Here is a 22109-nt window from a genome sequence, read left to right on the forward strand (position 1 = left end):
TAAATAATAAGGAATGCCTGTTTCTTTTCAGTCAGTTTGCCCTCAGCAGTTATACAGACAATCCAAAAACTACTATTTTCTAATCCTTTTCCATTGCCAAATCCTGATGAACAGCACAGAGACTAAGTTCCTTCCATTTTAGTTCATCAAAATAGCTTGCCTCCTTCATTCTCCAAGGACAATAATCTCTTCTACGAACATCTAGTGTCTATTGAATTCCTTGTTGTCACTTCCTTACATAGATCAGCTATTTGCAGAAGTTTCGCAGTAAGAAAGAAGGAACATATTAGATGTGGATTATAACAGAGAAGAAAGATCAGGTCCAGTTTGCCACTCTTCCAGCATGCATCATGACATTGATAGGACAAGTCTCTTTGCCATATTTAGAGAATAACTTTTTTTCCCCATCAGATTGAAGAATCCACCACCATCATTTTTTTCATGTGGTTCGCTCAACGAAAACTAAGAACTTATTCCTAAGTGATATCTGGATGTCATTGATTAAATCACCTCACACATACACACACAAACTTCAAATTTTTTTGCTAACCATATCCAGACAATGCTAGAAAATAGACAGCTTGTACCAGATTTCACTGTCTCCTCATTTGAAGGTGTTGTTGTTCATACAACAACAGTTTCTGTCATCTTTATGTTTACTTTTCACTCTGAAGAAGTCACACAAGTTATATGAGATGAAACTAATTGGTGTAAATTTCTGTTTTTGTTGTTTTGATTTAGCACTCAAATCAACCTGATAAGCCTCATAATTTTATGGTCAAATAGATACACATAAATTTATTACCCCTTTCAGATTGTTGTTTTACTAATACAGTCATTCCTTTTGTATCTGCACATCCTAAATTTTTATACTTGAAAAAACGGTTTTATCACATTTAAATCAACTACACTGTTATTAGTTAACCAAATAAGTTATTAATATTCTCACAGGTTAAAATCCAACTCATATATATAGAAATGTAATTATTTAATGGCTCAACTATCTAAGGTGGTTAAATCCAAGCATTACAATTTCTATGTAGAGGTGTTTTTAGAAGTTAAAAAATGAAAAATAGATTTTAAAAATGGCTGCAACAGGTTCCTTTCCAAATCAGTGAGAATTTTATCAAGGAAATTACTGAAGAACATATAGGGTAATGAATTATACTTTGCAATGATTTTTATCATTGAACTATTATGACCCTAACTAATTTTGAAGTAGATGAAACATCCTGTCTATAGTTTTCTATTTTGATCATCATCAAATTCCTGCCATGTATCCTCAAGGAGTGTACAGGATACGATAGTACTTCATGAAAAACTTACATCATTACTAACTTCCTATCTACAATTTTCCTCCAAACCAGTCTGTTACCTGTCAAGACTCCAACATTATCAGATCGTATCTTTCTATCTTCTAAGGCACTTTAGAGTATCAATCCACCTATATCTCGGTCTTCCTCTGGGTCTTTTTGCTGCAGAGAACACTTGTTTTGCTAATCTTTCCTTGCCCATTCTGTTTGAGTGACTATACCATCTGAGATCTGCTCTGCTAACGCATTCCTGGATGTTGACAGTATCAAGTTCTTTCCTAATATCCTCGTTTTTAATACGATATTGCCAATTGATGTCATTTGTTCATTCCCCTAATCTTTCTCAGTACTCTCATATCTGCAGTCTCTAGTCTTTGGTCAAATGTTTTACTTCTGACCAAGCTCTGAGATTCATAAGTTAAAATTGGTTTGAACAATCTTGTATACAGCTAATTTAGTGTTCCGACTAATTTCTCTCTTATTCCATATAAATTTATTCAGTTGACTTCCTACCATACCAGCTTTGTTGATTCTGTTGTGAATTTCCATATTTAATTTACCATCTTCACTAAAAATCATGCCTAAGTATCTGAAATGCTTCACTTGTTCTATAGTTCTCCATTCAGAATGCAGTTGATATTTTCAATTCTTCTGCCTATTTTCATTGTCTTTGTCTTGTTATTGCTGACCTTCATACCATATCTATTACAACAGTTATTCAATTTAGTCAGGGAATCTTGAAGACTTGTCCTGTCAGGTGTCTTCTCTCTCCAGGAGATTGACTACCATTTGTCTCCACCGTGTCCTATTCTGCACCTCTCTGCTGCATTCCTCATATGAGAGAGAGAGGTCCAGTCTTCTATATTTTCATCCACTCCAGTCTTTGTCTTCCTCTCTTTCTCTTTCCCTCAACATTTCCTTCGAGAAATGTCCTTTGTAGGCAGTTATGTCTCAGAATATGTCCAAAATAGCTGACTTTTCTCTTTTTAATTTCTTTCATCAGGCTTCTGTTTACACCTGCTATCTCTAGTACCTATTCATTTGTCTTTTTGTCTTTCCACGATATCCTCATAATTCTTCGCGGTATCCACATTTCAAAGGCCTCCAGTTTTTTCTTTTATTTCTTTCACGAATAACGTATAGGAAGACTTTTGATACTTGACTGATGAGGCTGATTGTCCTGAACACTTCACATCTTGTAACTTTTGTTTTTTGGGGTGGAATGAAAATTGAATGATTATTATCTTTGGGTAGAAATCCAGTCTCATATAGTTTATTGCATAATTTTGTTAGAAATTTCAGTCCTCCTTCATCGAGAGAAGACTTGTAGCAGATTTATTTAGGGGTATAACATCGTCTGCATAAAGCAAAAAGCTGACATTAACATCTCCAATTTTGATATCAGGTTTAATACCATTCTCCTTCACAATGTGATCCATATAGATAATGAATAACAGAGGGGATAATGTACATCCTTGTCTGATATCAGATTTAACATTAAACCACCTTCCTTTCTAACTGCTGACTTACAGCTCAAGTAAAGACTAAATATTGCTTGATATAATGCCCCATTGTCATCATATAACTGTAGCGTATTGAATAGCTTCTCTCTTGGCACCTTGTCATATGTCTTTTTCAGATCTACAAAACTTAAATGCATATCTTTGTTATATTCCCATGCTTTCTCAACTATTTGTCATAAAGTGAAGATTTGATCCTGACAGCCTCTATTTGGCCTGAATCCAGCTTGTTCTTCACCATGCTTTTCTTCCACAGTTCTTCTCAACTGTTTCTCAAGTATACTTGCATAAATCTTAACAGGAACACTCAGAAGAGAAATACCTCTGTAATTCTCACATTCAGTTTTATTTCCATTTTTATATATAGGTGCTATGAGAGATCTACTCCAGTAATCCAGAAATGTAAAATTTTCAGTACATTGGTGGGGTGGGATGAAAATACATTATTATTAATGTTTTTGGTTCATGGAGTAAGGACTACTAATTAAATGATAAGTACTTTTGAAGATATGTGGGAATGCCTGTTTTAAAAAATCATATGAAGAGTTTGTACTCAAATAAAAATATATGATTAGCAGTAACAATAAAAGATTTTATATCTAAATTAGCAATAATAATAATAATAATAATAATAATAAATAAATTCTTTAAAATTTAAATAAATCAGTCATATTTTCCCTGTTCCCACTGAACTCTATAAGGCCATATAAAAATAATAGTATTGGAACTGTTCCTGTTCATTCTTTAGCATTTAAAATGAACAATATGTTCCAACTTGATTTGCAGTTGTCCACAGTTTATGTTTATTAACAAATTGCACTCACCTTCTGAGATTAGAGTTTTTGTTTTAATAGCATAAATTGTGAGATAGATTTCTTTAAAAGGCTTCATCTTATTGCAGATGTTCTAGGAATCATCCCCGTCCTGCATTAACTTCAACTTTACTAATTAAAGGAATGTACAGCCATTTCAGCATTGAACAAATTCTCCATGATGAGTATGATACTGATATTGGGTTAGAATATGAAGACAGTGAAACTTATCAGCATTTCATTGACTTTTATGATGATGTGCTACCCGAATTTAAAAAAATAGGCACAGTTATACAATTTAAAGTGTGCTGTAATCATGAGCCACATCTAAGAGGAAATGTATACATTCAGTATTTGAGGCAAGTTAAATCTGTTTACTTATTTTATTTGTGAGTTTATAAGCCTTCCAATTAATATAATACTGATATGCATTTTAAAAATTTTAAAAGTTCTTCTAATCCCAGTATTAAATATATGCACTATATATGCACTGTATGCCCATTAAATTAATGAGATAAGATTTTTTTTTTTTCTCTTTCAGGCATGCTGTAAATAGAATTTGGAAAATAGTATATCATTTTAATGAAAATGTGCTCTTTCCTATCAGCATATGTGCATTTAGGTGGGAGATGAATTTCATCGCTTGGTGTGAGACCACTGCCCCACTTATTGGAGGCCTGCAGTGGCTTGAAAGAGTTCCATGTTTGGTCTGTAGAGCAATGTTTCCAGATTATGTTAAAATAAATAAAAAAACTACAAAAAAAAAAAAATATATATATATATATATATATCATCTCATCTTCCTTTTACCCTCTTTTACCTTGCGGTGTTGAGGGTTTATTAATCATCAGACCTCAAACCATTCACAGAATAAGGTGGTCAGCCCTATGCCCTGGTGTATCCTATGTCCTGTAGTGTTGCATTCTCAAGGCCAGTTTGCCTGCTTTGCAGGATGAAAAACCCCAGGATAAACTGGGGAAAAAACCCTACTGTCCATGCTCAAAACCGGCTATGGCTGAGGAAGATCCTTCAGCTCCTCATGTCACCGACGGGAATTGAACCTAGGACACTCCTTCCCCAGACATATAGTTGCGAAGCGTACAGCATGGGAAAAAAAACCTTAGCCCATAGTACAAGTGTATTATAGATTTACTAATTACCTTTCATGGGTGGGAACCACATACTTTTTTTTTTTACAATAGCTGCATTAGTTCTCACGCAGACATTGTTTGAGTGAGATGGTGTTAGCATGTCATGTCAAAAATTTGAAAATAGAACAACAGCAGTGATAAAAAATTTTATTTTAAACTGGGCAAATCTGCCCCAAAAACATTTAATGATCTTAAAATGCTGTAGGATGACTGCCTATCAAATGCATGAGTTTGAGTGGTTTGCACAATTCCGAGATGATAGCGATTCATTAGAAGACAATCCCCAACCTGGAAGGCCCATCTCTATTTGGTCTGATGAAAATATGGAAAAAGTTCGTGAACTCATCAACAGCGATCATTGAATTACCACTCAGATATTTGCACAGAAATTAAATGGAAAGAAAGTACCCCATAAATTGTTGCTAGAAAAGTTAAGAAAATGAAAAATTTGTTTGCGATTCATACCATGTTCTTTGGCTCTGAGCAGAGAGAATATCATGTTGCTTGCTTTGAAAATTCCATTGAAATGGTGCCCAGGATAAAACATTTTAAAAGAGGAATCGTGACTTATGACAAATTATGGTGCTTCCAATATGACTTGGAAATAGAGTGGCAGAGCATGGATTGGTAATTGCCAACATCTTCAAGATAGTAAAAGGTTTGACTATTCTTGAGTCAAAATAATGCTGATTGTTTTCTTCAGCAATCACGAATTTTCTCCAGGTGGCTGAATAATTAGTATAATCTTGGTTCATGCAGCATCTGAAATCAATGCATGAGATGAGTAAGAAGGAAGCAGTACCAAACAAACATTTTGCTGTTGCTGCACAACATTGCACATTGTGCATTAAATGTAGAACATTTTCTCACTTTCAAATCTGTCACAGTGCTCGAACAGCTTCCATATTCACTGGAATTTTCATTGGTGAACATTTTTGTTTCAGAAAATGGAAAACGGTGCCAGTTTGACTCATTGGAAGGCATCAGAGCAGTGTGTGCCCACTCTCAACGCTATCCTTTAGATGCCTACTAGTGGTGTTTCGAAAATTTATATGAACAATGGAAATATATTGAGTTGAGAGGAGATTATATTGAAAAGAAATAAATGACATCTTCCTTTAGTTACCCTTTATTTTTATACAAATTTTGTCTTGTTTAACAGATACACTGTGTATGTAGCCAACAATGACTAACTAATGCCCTGCCTGGATCAAATCCATGGAGGAATCAGAACATTTTGTCTAATTACTGTTGTTTTTTTGTGTATTTTCAATCCTAATATCTTGCTTTTCTATTTTGAAATCTTGTGTCCACCCCTCATCACACACACACTTGCAAGAAAGTGACCCAGAAGTATATATATTTGTGTATTTTTATGTATGGGGGGGGTTCTGGAAAGTTCTGATAAACACCTAGAACAAAAATTAATTAATTTTATGCCTTCTTATATATCCTAAAAGAAAAAGAACAAATTATTACAATTTGTTGAAACATGGGGGTTAAAGGGTTTTAAGATATGTTCTTTCTTGTGGCTATATCACTTGCTTTAATATCATTTTGTTCTAGGTGTTTATCAGAACTTTCAAGATTCCCCACCCCCCTCATAAGTGGATTATCACAGCCTTGACTGTGGATATTCCATAATTAAAGCTGAAAGTTAATACTAATATGCTTTCTTATTAGAAGGTATATGCTGTAGATTTTTCTAAGATTGAGTTTTTTTGTGTTCTAAAAAATGCATAAGCAGCTCTTAGATTTATTTTATCTGACCATCTATACTTAATCTATTTCTAGCTGATCCTTATCATTAATTTGTCAAGCCATTCTAATTTTCATTTCAGAGACAAAAACTGGGTAAAATGTATTGAAATTACATATTGCAAGAACTCTTCTTGTAGAATTTAATGAAATTTGAGATATAAAATATATAAAAGTCCTTTAGTTCACTTTTGGTTGAAACCAGATAATTTTTATTGTCGAAATTTGGTGAGTCTTTATGGTGATGGATTTCAGGTTTTGTACAAAGAAATGATATTATTCAAGAAGCATAATAAGAGATGCACAAGGAATAACACATATTCCTCTGGCCTGGTTGGCCAAGGTAGATTAAGCATATCCACTTATCCACCATTGAGGCTTGTGCCACTAAGACATAATTCAAGCTCTGTTTTTTGGCTTTATAATGACACGAAACTTTGATCAATTTCAAGGGTATTGGGATTTGTATTCTTACCGATCACATGCAAATATGCACTAACACATATCAGATGCATTAGAACTGTCACAGGTTTTCACACTAGGTTAGAAAGCAAATTATACTTGACAAGAAATTATTTTTTTGTTTTAATCCTGTACCAATTGTGATCAAACCTGAAGATACTCAATTTTGCACTCCCAGAATATGTCAGCTGTCTTTTTGGATATTATCCTTTCAGCACTGCCGTGCACTTTCTCTTGGCCACTTTCCATCAGGTCTCATCTTGAATGCTTGTTTAGCCATTCTTTCCACATATCCAAGCTATCTCCATCTGCAAGTTCTGATTTCATCAGATAGAAATGGAGATCTATAGAGTTCATGTCTCCATTTTGTCTTCTTCTCCTGTTGTATTATTTCTTACAGGTCCATAGACTTTTCTGAAGATTTTATTTTCAAAGATCTGCAAACCTTTCTACCCCATATAGAACAACAGGTCTAATGATTGTCTTGTATATTTCTATTTTAACTCTGCTTGAACAGAAATTTGGAAGATAGTGAATGATACAAACTTTGAGCCATTTATCCTAGCTTGGATAATTTTTTTGTTATCACAAGTAATCAATGTTCCTGGTTATTTGAAGGAAGCGCCAATTTTAAAAATGAGCAGTTTACCACTGGTTATCAGTGGTAAACTGCTCATTTTTCCCCTTGATTGTGATTTCTGCTTACTTTTAAACAGCACTTGTTTTGCAAAACAATAGGTGCCAATATGCATTCCTTGCCAGCAAGAAAATTTGAAAATGAAAATGATACTGCATCTGTATGTCACTGTTAATTAAGGCACCGGTACGATGTACCATTATATACAATTCCCCCCCCCCCCAAAAAAAAAAAAAAAAAAAAAAAACACCGCTTTTAAATATTCAGTTTTATCCTGGTAGATTTCTAATCCTATTTTTTCAGCAGTAGTTTTGAATTTTTGAAATGTTATTCTAATATCTTCAGCATTTCCTTCAACTCCCCCCTCTCCCATATGATGCATGCTGATATACATCTGCAATGCTATATAAGCATAGACACATAGGCATTAGCAGTGTAGACATTCTTTGCCATCAGAATGAGTGGACAAAAAGAGTTAAGTCTGTTTGAACTTGATATGATAGTTGGAGTCATCAAATTCAGTTCAAATGATTTCTGCCACATTGCAGGTGCCTCAGTTTACTGTCGTTTTTTAATTGATCCCCCAGGATCGATTAAAAAATTCCACAAATTATAATCATAAAATTGATTGAGATATGTAATCTTACACCCTCAAGCCTGGGAATGTTTTGTCTGTCTTAAAATTTTATTATGGATTGGCCTGTTGTGGGGTAGCCATAGAACATGTGTTTTATTGAAGTAATAAAACACGTGTTCCTGTTTTTGGTTCATCTTTTTCATTTGTGAACAGTGACCGGTTAGTTTGCCCTCTGTCTTGTAAGTTACAGAGTGAAGTGTGAATTGTAAATTTATAGTGAAACAAATTTAAAAAAAAAAAAATACATTTTTAAAAGGTAAGTGTATGTAATTTAATATTATTTTACTTATTTTGCTTTTAAACTGAAATAATTTAATTTAGGATTAATTAATTGATTAGTTGATTTTTAATAAAATATGCCGGTCAATTTTTTAATATATGAAATTGTGCTAAAAACTATTAATTTCTGAATACCTTTTTTCCCCCAAGAATTAAAGATTATTAAAATCGACGTAAAATGAAAATAATGTATTTATAGTTTACATCGACAAATAATTATTAATAAAAGCTAAAAGACGTTTATTGGTGTAATTATTTGTCTCCAAGCTTCCTCCTCCTGGAAAACATGACAGCACACCCAACCGAAATGATCACGTGCCGCCACTGATATATATATGTTTAGTATCTGTCTTACTGTATAAACCTGGTCAACTGTTGACCTCTTCGGAATCCTATTTGATGTTCATCTGTATTTTCTTCAGCATAGGATGAGATTCTTTTTAGTATAATATTGGATCAAGTTTTGTAGCCTGCTGACAAGCAATATCTCTCTGTAATTTTCCCATTTCATTTTGTTTCTGTTTTTATATATTGGAATGATTAGTGCTTCTTTCCATTCTAAGAGCCTTTTTTTTTTCCTCAAATTAAATTTACCAGTTTATATATATGTGTAGTTAATTCACTTCCATATTTGATAATTTCAGCTACTTTGTAAGTATTTGGTGCTTTGTTTTCTTTGAACTGCTTTATACTTTTTCCTTACTTTGTCTAGTGAAGTTTTAAATATTTCTGTGTGACAGGTATAATAAATAGTTTGTTTAGAAGTCAATAGGTTCTGCACAGTTTGTTCAAGTACTCTCCTCACCTATTTGCTATTTCATCTCTAGTGGCTAATGTATATCCATTACTATTGTTGATTATTGTTGTGTTCAGGCTCCTACACTTGCCAACTGAAATTTCTCTCCCTTCATTTAACACTTCATCATCATCATTTGTAGTATCATCACTTTTATGTATGCATTTTATATTATGTTAACAGTTTTGGGAGTAGATAAACAACCAAAATAGCATTACCAAATGTTATCCAACAGATTCTTCTTCTTATGACAGTTTTGCTCTTCATGTATCAGTTCTTTAGCATTTCACTGTTTTTTGTTTTTTTTTTTTCCTCATGAGAAACAATCAAGCCTTGGAAATCTGGGTCAGTGCCATCTTCATTGTGTGAAAAGAGGATAAATTTGCAGTTATTGAGAAGCCTAGCCACCTAGTGATTAGCTCAAGCCTAGTACGGAGTGCTCTTTAAGCCACTGTTTACTTGAGGCTTGGGCCACTGAGACATAATCCAAGCTCTGTTGTTGGTTTTGTAATGACAGGGACACTTTGATCAGTTTAAAAAGCATTGCAATTTGCACTTACATGTACCACTGTAGCAATGTTTTTCACTTGGTTAGATAATAAATTATACTTGACGAGAAATTATGTTCTTGTTTTAATCCTTTATGAAAATGGGAGCAAACCTGAAACTACTTCACACAAAAACTTTTGTGTGTGTGTGTGTGTGTGTGTGTGTGTGAAGTATCTTCATAACTAGACTGTATAGGCTGTTGACTTCACATCACATTGCTTCCATATCCTGTCATGTACAGTATAATCCCTTGCAGATAGGCATATAGTCATGCATTATGGGGAGGGTCACTGCACAGACTAGTTTCAACCTTATTGAAGTCTTATCAATGGGAGCTAGACCCTTGGAGAAACAAAAAAAAAATCTGTCATATCTCTGGATGAGAGATGCAGCAAATTGATTTGTTTCATTAGAAAGTAAATTGTGCTTGACAAGGACTTATATTTTTGTTTCAATCCTTTTAAAGGTTACCAAAGATTTTAGTGGATTGATGCAGTTAGACGTGCCAAGTCCTGATAAATGACACCTGTATACATCCCACGGTACACATCAGAAAATGGTGATGAAATCTTATATTAGTTACAATTTTATGTGCATATCACCAATAAATTCAGTAATACATACAGCTGGAAATAAAATTAGACATCAGCATAAAATTCCTGATATGTACTCTCAAGGAATGTGGGATGGAGGAGCAGATATTATAACACTACATGAAAAGTTTATATTATTACTGTCTTCCTATCAACAATCTACCTCCAAATTTCTATTATTTGTCAGGATTCCAATATTGTCAGCGCTCCTACTTCCTACTGTATATCAAACCACCTATATATTCCTCTGGGTTATTTTCCTGCCATCCTGGCAAAAAATACAATGGTATCTCACTAATCCAAACTAATAAAAACCGTGCCCGTTCCGATTAGTGAATTTTCCCCCAAGAGACAGTAACTAGCGTTTAAGACAAAAATAATCCAATTCTAATGGTACATCAATTTAATTTTGTAAATAAATGGAGTAACTGATAGGAAAAAAAGCTACTCTACTGTAATGTAAAACTTAAAAAATAATATAATACACAAGTTTATTTTAGTAAAAAATATAGTTTGCATGTACCTGTATTGTTGAGGATTCTGATTTAATAAAATTCCATAGTTCAGTACATAACTTAATTTGTGTAAAAATATCACTTTCTTGTACACAACACACAAAAAAAGTTTTTTTTATTTCTTTGTAAAAAAAGTCACTGATTTTCTTTTGCTTTTTGGAAGCTAAACTTTTTTTGAATGCTTCTTCTTGGAGCTGCATTAGCAGTAAAATTTTGTGGAATGGCGTATCATTCTGCTTAGCCCATTCTACATGCATATTAAAACTGTCAACTGCCTCTTCATGTTTTACTTTTTTTTTCTTCTAGTTATTTATCGGCATCATTGTCTTCTAATTCATTCTGTAGCATCATATTTATAATTTCACATCTGATTCAATTTCGAATTCACTTTCAGTTCTACCTGTATTCCATTCCATAACATCTGTTTGAAATTTCAACATCTGGATTTATATTTTTAACCAAATTATGCACCTTTTGAATTTTCTCTTTTTTGTGTATCACCGTAGTTATCTTGGTAAATTTTAGAAGGCCACAGTTTTTTCCATGATGCTGGAATTGCTTCAGGTTTGACGGCTTCAACATCAACTGAGAATGCTACATCCTTCAAATTTATATTTTTTATTGATGTGGTAACGTCATAATTTTTGAAAATTACATTTAAAAGCAGTTCGGATTACTGGAGGGTTTGGACTAAATAGATTCGGATTAGCGAGATACCACTGTATTTGTTTTGTTCACTTTTTTTCTCTCATTTTTACATGAGATTTGAACCTCAATGATTCCAGTTTCTCCATTTTTCTCTTCCTCTGTTATTATATAGTACTGTGATTGATTGTACACTTAATTCTCTCCATTTCCTTTTGTCTTTATAATGGCATTATGTGGGAGCGTTTAAGTTTAGGGTTTGGTATGATAACTTTAATTACATGATTAGTCCATTTTTTAATTTGTTTAATATTGTTTCATTTATTGTTTGAAACTAATTTAAAGGCTTCAAAGTGAACTTCTAAATTAGTCCCAAATACTGACCAACATTTTTTGCTTATTATGTTTATTTATTTATTTCTGAAACAATTAAATCTTAATTTTGAAGTCTTATTTTGAAGGGGTCTAAGTTTTTTTGGCACCTTTTTTTAATAAACATGATATTTTCAGATTAGAAGATGCAGAGATGGCTCGTAGAATGTTTAATGGCCGATGGTATGCAGGAAGACAATTGACTTGTGAGTTCAGCCATGTGATTAAGTGGAAATCTGCTATTTGTGGTTAGTAAACTAACTGCCTTTGTTTTTCTTTTTTTTTTTTTTTTTGTGTGTGTGTGTGTGTGTGTGTGAATTAAATGTTTCCTATTTCTGCACATGTTTGTAGACTTAGATAGACTATAATAAATTTAGTTTAATCCTTTATCCAAGTGTGAGCAAATTAAGTTTGCTCCTGAAAATATCTTCAGAACTGGGCAACTCATAGCAAAGGTGGACCAAGCTAACATCACTCCTATCTCAGTATCTCCCATAATGCAAAGCACATCTCCTTGCAAATATGTACGATTTTATGCATTAAGGGAAGGGCCACTACCCAGACTAGTTTCGACCTTTATTGAGGTCTCTTCATTGGGAACCTGGCCCAGAAGTGAAGATACCAGGCAGAAGCAATGGCGAGGTCATCTTTACCTATAGGAGTTGCCAAACAATGTGCCACCTTTTTATTAAATTACTCTGGATTTATAGAAAGATGTTGAAAGTTTGATTTTTCACTTGCTTTACACTTTATTTTTTCACTTTATATTTTTTATATATATTTCACTTTATTTTTCACTTTGCTATGAGTTGCCCGGTGTTGTACTACCTTACCCCAGTCCTGAAGATATTTTCAGGTGCAAATTTTGTTTACTCACACTTGGATAAAGGATTAAACTAAATTTATTATAGTCTAACCAAATGAAAAATAAACTTTCAACATCTTTCTCTAAATCCAAAGTAATTTAATAAAAAGGTGGCACACCATTTGGCAACTCCTATAGGTAGAGATGACCTGCTAATGCTTCTGCCTGGTATCTCCACTTGGGCCTGGCTCCCACTGAAGAGACCTCAATAAAGGTCGAAACTAGTCTGGGTAGTGGCCCTTCCCTTAATGCATAACATTATACATATCCGCAAGGAGATGTGTTTTGCATTATGGGAGATACTGAGATAGGAGTGATGTTAGCTTGTTCCACCTTTGCTACAAGTTGCCCGGTGTTGTACTACCTTACCCCAGTTCTGAAGATATTTTCAGCACAAACTTTGTTTGCTCACACTTGGATAAAGGATTAAACTAAATTTATTATAGTTTGTAGACTTAGTTCCTTAATATTAAAGTAAGATTAATCCAAATAATGAGTCATAAATCATATGTATATTAGTCCTTGTCTCGTTCTCAGCTGAAGTATACAGTATTACACTGTATTACAATTGTAAGTTTCATAGATTAAAAAAATATAAAATTAAAATAATTATGAACAGTTAATAGTGATTACTTTCAAAAACTTAGATATTGGCATACAGGCTGATCTATTCAGGTTTGCATGATTTCTTGTCTCTTCGACATATATCTTACTTATAAATCATGGGAAATGTAGAAAAAGGTATCAGAATTACATACAGATGAAGCTAATAAATTATGTTTTGAGATTGCCCAAATTTTATGCTAAGCAAAATCATCTCCTTTAAATATACCTTTCTCAGAAGTACAAACTCTTCACTCCCTATTCCATAACACCAATATTGTCATTTCAAAGGCTGATAAAGGTAATGCTACTGTTGTCATAAATATCACTGAATATAATCATCAAATTAATATCTTATTAAGAGATTGATCAAATAGGTATTATGGGGATGGCCACTAGAGGGCCATGTGTATGGCATTAGAAAAGAGCTCCGTAAAAGATTATACCTACAGTGTTATTAGCAGGGATTCAACTAAAAGTGAAATCAATAAATTATTAGACATTGTACGATCATGGGATGCCACTATTGTTGAGAAGTTACGATTTCATCATGCCTGCTTGCCTCATCTCTATGGTCTTCCTAAAATGCACAAGGATGGCAGCTCAGTAGGGCATAGTGGGTTGTATTGACTCTCCAACTTAGTACCTTGCAAAAATATCTCTCTCATCATCTTCAGAATCTCATTGGCCATACCAGCTCTTGTATCAAAAACAGTCTTCACTTCTAAGAGAAAATAAAATATCTACATTTGTCTAATAACAAGATTATGGTTTCTTTTGATGTAGTCTCCCTATTCACCAACAAATCATTACAAGATATACTTCAATTTTTACAATCTGATTTGCCAGAAGACTTTGTCAACCTATGACTGAATGATATATGCATGTAAACACAAGAAAGATATTTATATAACCAAATATTTCAGTCTGGAAATAGCAGACCATCCTCAGTGGTATTATAAGAACTGAGGATGGTCTGCTATTTCCAGACCGAAATATTTGGTTAATTAAATATCTTTCTTGTGTTTACATGCATATATCATTCAGTCTTATGTCACAAGTAATAAGTTGTTCAAACAAATAGAAGGAACAGAAATAGACAGTCCTATCTCACCATCCTTAGCTGATTACTTCATGGAGCATCTAGAAAAATAACTCTTTGACACTATATTCCCTCAGCCTCATATATGGTTCCATTTTGCTGATGATATACTTGCGATCTGGTCCCACACTGAGTCAGAATTACTTCAGTTCCTAGAGAAAATAAACTCCTTGTACTCCCATATCAAGTTTACTATTGAACATCCAATAACTAACTACCCTTTTCGGATACTGTAATAATTCATAATCCTACAAGACATATTGAATTTGCAGTTTATTGGAAGCCAACCTTTACTGGCAGATAAATTCACTCATCTTCCCACCATCATTCATCACAAAAAAGTAGGTATTATGGGAATGGGCACTAGAGGGCCACGTGTGTGGCATTAGAAAAGAACTCCGTAAAAGATAAGTATTATTTTGCATAATAACTGGCAGTATTGCTTGAATTTTAGTATAGTATTGTTTATTTTTGATAACTTTGTGCGGCTGTACGATTTTTGGCCTTTGGGGAATTGTTACTAACTTTATTAATTGAAATTTTTTATCTAACTTTCTTGAATGGAACACAATGGTGGTACTCACGAGGTCAACCACACAGGCGTTGAACAGTGCAACTAAGTGAGCACTGTGAAAATCAAGTGCCATTAACAACATAGACTTTTCAAAAATGGTTCGATGTCATGAGTGTAATATGTATGCATGAAGAAATGTGAAAGACTGAACAGGAGATGAGAGAAAATATGGATATGTGGAAGTGCAATATTTTGTTAGGCTACAAGTTAACAAATCCAAAACAGACTGAAGAAATGAAAGATAACATAAGTGAAAGAAATGTAAATGGAATGAAATCTAGTAAGACTGAGGGAGTGAAAGAGCACAAGAACATAGAAGCAAAAGTGATAAGGGAGCAAAGGGAAGTTTAAATGAGGAAATGGAAGTAAGGTCAGAATGAGAGGTAGCGAGACTTTGGGAGTGACAGAGAATGAAATTGCCTCAATGCAAGATTTGATGAAACAGTTATTTAAAATGAAAAATTAAATGAGGAATATACAAAGTAATTTTAGATGTTTAGTGGAAACAAATAAAAGTATGCAAAAGAACAGAATGAAAGAAAAAAAAAGGGTAAAAGAGGTGATGAGTGATTTGAGAATAGCAGTATAGAGATTCCATTGTTAGAGAATTGATTAATGAGTGAGAGTCCATAATGTCTGCTATCCAGGAGGCAGAATGGTTGTGGAGACAAATGATTTAAGTGGACATAAGGAGAATGTAAGGTCAAATATCAAGTGTTATTGAGGAGAGTGAAAGATAGTAAGAAAGGTTGCCAGTGTGTTGTCAGGATATGACAATGATCACTTGAGACAGAAAGCTAGAATCCTGAATGGTATGCTAGCTGAGCTGTGTGAGGAGAAGAGAGTGCAGTTTGTGAATGTATAGCATTTATTTGAGGGAAGAATGGAATTATGCAGAGGTGATGGATTGCATTTAAATGGCTTGGAGTGAGTGAACTGGAGAAACTGCTTCTAGATGGAAGTGCAGTGTGTGATGCAAGCAAGAGATCAGAAGTAAGAGATGAAGTGAAAGATCAGGAGAGTAGTATTGAAGAAACAGAAATGCTTGTCAATAGAAACAATAGTGTGAGAGATGAAGCATGAAATCTCAAAGAAGAAGAAAGTACTTTGGAGGCAGTACAAGATTAATAATGGTAATAATCCGTTACATGAAGAGTATAAAGAGCAACCAGGAGAGTTACTGAGTTAAGGAAAACATAATTGCAGTATGAACAGAAATTGGCAAATCAGACGAAGAAGGAAGAAATTGGCAAATGTGACAAGTGGAAGGAACAATGATCATAGTAAGCTGATGTTAATGGATGAAAATGGTAGAATGGTAACTGCTGCAAAAGACATTGTTGAGGTACTTAGTGATCAATTTGTATGGGTGTTTCATCCTGATCAGGGTGGAATCATGAGTAACTTAAGTGTAGAAGACATAGGAGAGGATGGCTTAATTGCGAGTGAGCAGGAGGTATTTGAAGAAATAAATAACCTTGATGTCAATAAGGCGATAGGATTTGATGACATATCACTACATCTCTTAAGGGAATGGTCCAGGGAATCAGCATGCTTGTTTAATAAGAGTCTTACAACAGCACAGGCTCTAAGGGAGTGGTAAGAAGGTAAAATTGTTCCACTGCATAAAGCTGGTGATAAGGCTGTGGCTAAAATTATAGGCTAGTCTATATAACTGGAGTTGTGGTGAAGGTACTAGAAAGAAATTGGTGAGAACTAGGATACCTAGGATACAGAGATGAGTTAATAACAGATAAGATGTTGATAACAGCAGTATTTTCTGTGGTTCTCAGCATGGGAGATCATGTTTGACTAATTTATGTACTATAACAAGGTGATAAATATCTTGGACAAGGGAGATGCATATATAGAGATATACTTAAATTTTACAAAAGCTTTTGATAGACTGTCACATGACAAACTGTTAAATAAACTGAAACAGATGAGATTGGATAACAGACTAGTGAGTTGGATCAGTGATTGGCTGTTAGATATTAGAAAGTTGTATATGCAGTGCATTATCTCGAAAGAGGAAAGTCACTAGTGCTGTGCCACAGAAGTGTATATTGGAACCATTGTTGTTAATTTTGTATGTTAATGATGTTGAAATGGATTTAATTGATGGTATGCAGCTGTTTGCAGATAAAAAATTGGGGAGGGCAATGTAGAGTCAAATAGATGTTATGACCTTACAGGAGAACTTGAATAGATTACGTGAATAGGAAGGTAAGTGGAACTGTTAGTTCAATGTTGCAAAGTGTAAGATTTTAAAATTTGGTAGGCAACGATGGGATGTAAAGTATACACTTAGTGGGGAAACTTAAAAGGAGGTAGAGAAAATGAGAGATCTGGAGTGGTGGTGGACAAAGACATGAAATTTGGCAGACACATTGCACAAGTTGTGAAGAAGTCACATTGGATAATGGCAATGATGCAGAAGACTCTAACATGGATAGGAGGAGGGAGTATGATTGAGCCATATAAGTTAGTCAAGGGTTGTTATCAGGTTGATATGGAAGAGATATTTCATATAATGGGAGAAGAGAGGTAGAACAAGAGGCCATTCCTGAAAACTGTGTAAGGAGGATGTGAGAGAAGGGATTAGAAGAAGGTTCTTTACATGGAGAGTAGTTGGTGAGTGGAATGCATTGCCTGAATGTGTTGTGATTTAAGACACGGTTGGATGAGCTTTGTGTGATAGTGTGTACCCCTCACGATGAGTCTCTAACCCCATGGAGGTCAGATGTTAATAATAATTATCAAGAGTCTTATACACAGAGTCCATACCATCTGCTATCTGATCCCTTTTTGTTAGATGAATTGAATAAAATTAAAAACAATCTGATATGTAAATTCATAAAAAAATATGAAGTTTTCTATATTCCTGCCTATTTTCATAATTTTGGTTTATTTATTGATGATTTTCATGCCAAATTTGTCACATCTGTTATTCAATTTAGTTACAGAATCCTGGAGACTTACACTAGATATGTGTAGGAGTACAACAACAACAACAACAACAACATCATCTGCATAAAGCAAAGAACTAAGTTTGACATGTTCAATTCTGATTTCAGGCCAATCTCTTTCATTGAGACTATGCATTGCTCTGTATAATGTTCTATTTCCCTCATATAATTGTAGTGTTTTGAAAACCTTTTCTCCACACATTGTTGTATTCCTTTTCCAGATCTACAAAACTTAAGGGGGGGGGCTAAGGGTCAAAGCTGTTTAACTGAGAGGAGACCTCCATATAGCCTTTAAAGGAATGTGGAGAACCGACCAAGTCTTCTAATGTCCAATCCTCACCTTCTCGTGGTGCACCCTGTTGGGTATCTACTTGAATACTGAACGAACAAGGATGGACTGGCAATTTGGGATTTAGCCGACCAAATTGTATTCTTATTGGTTAAACCAAAATAAAAAAATGATGGTACAACACGACAAAATTTCATGCCTGGGGCGTCACCCGGTTAAACAAGTCCTCCGTTGTTTTCGCCAGGAAACCAGGGCGAACAACAAAAAGTCAGCTACTGGAACAAATCTGAAAACAAACCCCAACTCAACATCACCAGAGTTAAAGATCGATACTATCAACATAAGAAGCCTGAATGGCAAAGAAATGGAGCTAGCTGAGGAATTAGATAAGTACCAGATTGACATAATAGGGATGACTGAAACAAAAAAGACAAAAACTGGTGAGATCTTTTTTGAGCAATAAATACAAAATGTTATATTCAGGAAATGACAATCAAGGAAAAGAAGGAATAGCCATAGTATTCAACACAAAATACAAGGCTAATCTTCTTGAATGGCAGGTAGTCTCAAGTAGAGTAATGTGGGCAAATAAGAGAATGGGGAACTGGACAATGAGACTTATTTGTGCCTATGGTCCCACAGAAGGTTCTACTAAGGTAGAAGTGGAAGCTTTAGAAAAAGCAACTGACACAATGAAAAAGGAAAAGTTGGTCCTTGTTGGGGATCTAAATAGCAGAGTAGGAAATGATTGTCAGACATACAAAAATATTTTGGGAAAATTTGGAGAAAAGAGCAAAGCTAATAATAATGGCAAATATCTGTTGGATTTCTGCTCAGGACATGGACTGGTTATTACTAACACCATGTTCCAACATAAAAATGTGCACAAATTCGCATGGAGAGAAGAGGCTAGGAATAAGAAAAGTCTCATTGACTATGTTATTGTTGATAGTGATGTTTTCTCCCTGGTGCAGGACACCAGAGTGTACAGAGGATTTGAAATTGGAAGTGATCACTATTTAGTCTTGAGCAGGATAAAATTGAATTTCATATTGAAAAGAATAACATGTAAGAAAGTTTTAAAACGAATAAAAGTTGAGCAGCTCTCAGATGTGAACTGTAGACTAAAATACACAAAGATTATTGAAGAAAAAATGAAAGAGTTTGAGAACAGGAACCAAACCTTGGAGATTCAATGGCAAGCCTTGAAGAAAACCCTGATTGATTCAGCCAGAGAGGCATGTGGTGAGGTTGTCTGCGAGGATAAAAAGAATCAGAACTCTCTGGTGGACACAGGAAGTTAAAGAGATAGTGAAGGAAAAGAAGAAAGCATATCAAAAGTTCCTATCAAATAAGTCAGCTTGTGCTCTTAGAGAATACAGAGACAAATGCAAGAATGCTAAATACTGTGTAAAACTAGCTAAACAAAGTCATGGGAGGACTTTGGCAAGAACATAGAAAATAAATATCAAGAAGGTGGTAAGATATTCTGGAGGTTGTTGAAGAAGCTTAGGAATGGAGGAAAGAGTGCTGTAAAAGGAGTTAGAGATGATAAAGGTGAAATGAAAACGGGAGAAAAAGATATCCTTGAAGTATGGAGTAATTACTTTGAAAGGCTGTTAAATGAAACAATCAGTGATGACAGCAGAGTGGTAAAAAACACTGACCAGGCATGCAGTGTTTTGTAGATGATATTCGACCAGAAATGCAGAAGTATGGTGGTATAAGAGTCTTACAGTGACTGCACTGCATAGTTCAGAAAGCCAGGACAGAGAGACGAATTCCCGATGATTAGAGTGGAGCTCTCATGGTACCTATATATATATATAAAAAGGGAAATAAAACTGAATGTGAGAATTACAGAGGTATTACCCTACTGAGTGTTCCTGGCAAAATCTATGCAAGTATACTTGAGAAACGGTTGAGAAGAATTGTGGAAGAAAAGCTTGGTGAAGAACAAGCTGGATTCAGGTCAAATAGAGGCTGTCAGGATCAGATCTTCACTTTATAACAAATAGTCGAGAAAGCATGGGAATATAACAAAGATCTCTATTTAAGTTTTGTCGATTTGGGAAAAGGTATATGACAAGGTGCCAAGAGAGAAGCTATTCAATATGCTACAGTTATATGGTGTCAATGGGGCATTATATCAAGCAATACTTAGTCTTTATTTGAGTTGTAAGTCAGCAGTTAGAATTGAAGGAAGTACAGGAAGATGGTTTAATGTTAAATCTGGTGTGTGAGACAGGGATGTACATTATCCCCTCTGTTATTCATTATCTATATGGATCACATTATGAAGGAAAGTGGTATTAAACATGATATCAAAATTGGAGATGTTAATGTCAGCTCTTTGCTTTATGCGGATGATGTTATACTTCTAAATAAATCCGCTACAAGTCTGCAAGATTCTCTGACTAAATTGAATAACTATTGTAATAGATATGGTATGAATTTCAGCAATAAAAAGACAAAGACAATGAAAATAGGCAGAATCATTGAAAATGTCAACTGTGTTGTGAATGGAGAACCTGTGGAACAAGTAAAACATTTCAGCTACTTAGGCACAATTTTTAGTGAAGATGGTAAATTAAATATAGAAATAGACAATTTCTATATTGACTTCCTACCATATCAGCAAAGCTGGTATGGTGGGAAGTCAGTTCAATAAATTCATATGGAATAAGAGAGAAATTAGTCGGAACACTAAATTAGCTGTATACAAGACAGTGTTCAAACCAATTTTAACTTATGTTTCTGAGACCTGGGTCAGAAGTAAAACACTTGACCAAAGACTAGTGACCGCAGATATGAGATTCCTGAGAAAGATTATAGGCGTGAACAGATGGTATCAATGGCAATATCATATTAAAAACGAGGATATTAGGACAGAACTTGACATTGTCAGCATTCGGGAATGCTTTAGCAGAGCTAATCTCAGGTGGTATGGTCACTTAAACAGAATGGGCAAAGAAAGATTAGCAAAACAAGTGTTCTCTGCCAGGTTAGCAGCAAAATGACCCAGAGGAAGACCAAGATATACTTGGATTGATACAGTGCAAAGTGCCTTAGAAGATAGAAATATAAGATCTGATAATGTTGGAGTCTTGACAAGTAACAGACTGATTTGGAAGAAAATTGTAGATAGGAAGTTAGTAATGATGTAATTTTTTTCATGTAGCACTATCATATCCTGTACACCCCTTGAGGGTACATGGCAGGAATTTGATGATGATGATGATGGTGACAAAACTTAAGTACAGAACCTTGTCATATTCCCATGATTTCTCAAATATTTGACTTAAAATGAAAATCTTGTTCTTCAAGTTTCTCTTCCACAATCTTTCTCAACCTTTTTTCAAATATGCTTATAAATCTTACCTGGAACACTTAGTAGAGAAATTCCTCTGTAATTCTGATATTCAGCTTTATTCCCTTTTTTTATAGATGGGAACTATGAGAGCTCTACTCCAATCATCTGGAAATCGACCTTCTGACTAGCCCTCTGAATTATGCAGTGTAGCTACTGCAAAACTTTTAGACCTGTATACTTGAGCATTTCTGCTCAAATATCATCCACTCCATCTTTCTTTCCATATTTCAAGTTTTTGATCACTCGTTCTACCTCATCAATTGATATGTACTCCTGCTTGCACTCCTCTTGAAAA

General features: G+C 34.4%; 1 protein-coding gene across 1 annotated transcript in view; it reads left to right on the forward strand.

Moving 5' to 3' along the window:
* LOC150094927 (uncharacterized) overlaps positions 1–22109 on the forward strand; it is a 259949-nt gene that overhangs the window by 214507 nt on the left and 23333 nt on the right. Inside the window, exons 8-9 of the mRNA XM_090411150.1 lie at positions 3735–4004; positions 12178–12287. Coding sequence (XP_090267276.1) covers positions 3735–4004; positions 12178–12287 — 380 coding nt within the window. The remainder of the gene's footprint in view (positions 1–3734; positions 4005–12177; positions 12288–22109) is intronic.

Source organism: Typopeltis vanoorti, chromosome 21 (assembly GCF_054136105.1).
Source record: "Typopeltis vanoorti isolate ZY-2024b chromosome 21, IOZ_Tvanoo_1.0, whole genome shotgun sequence".
Classification (NCBI taxonomy): domain Eukaryota; kingdom Metazoa; phylum Arthropoda; class Arachnida; order Uropygi; family Thelyphonidae; genus Typopeltis; species Typopeltis vanoorti.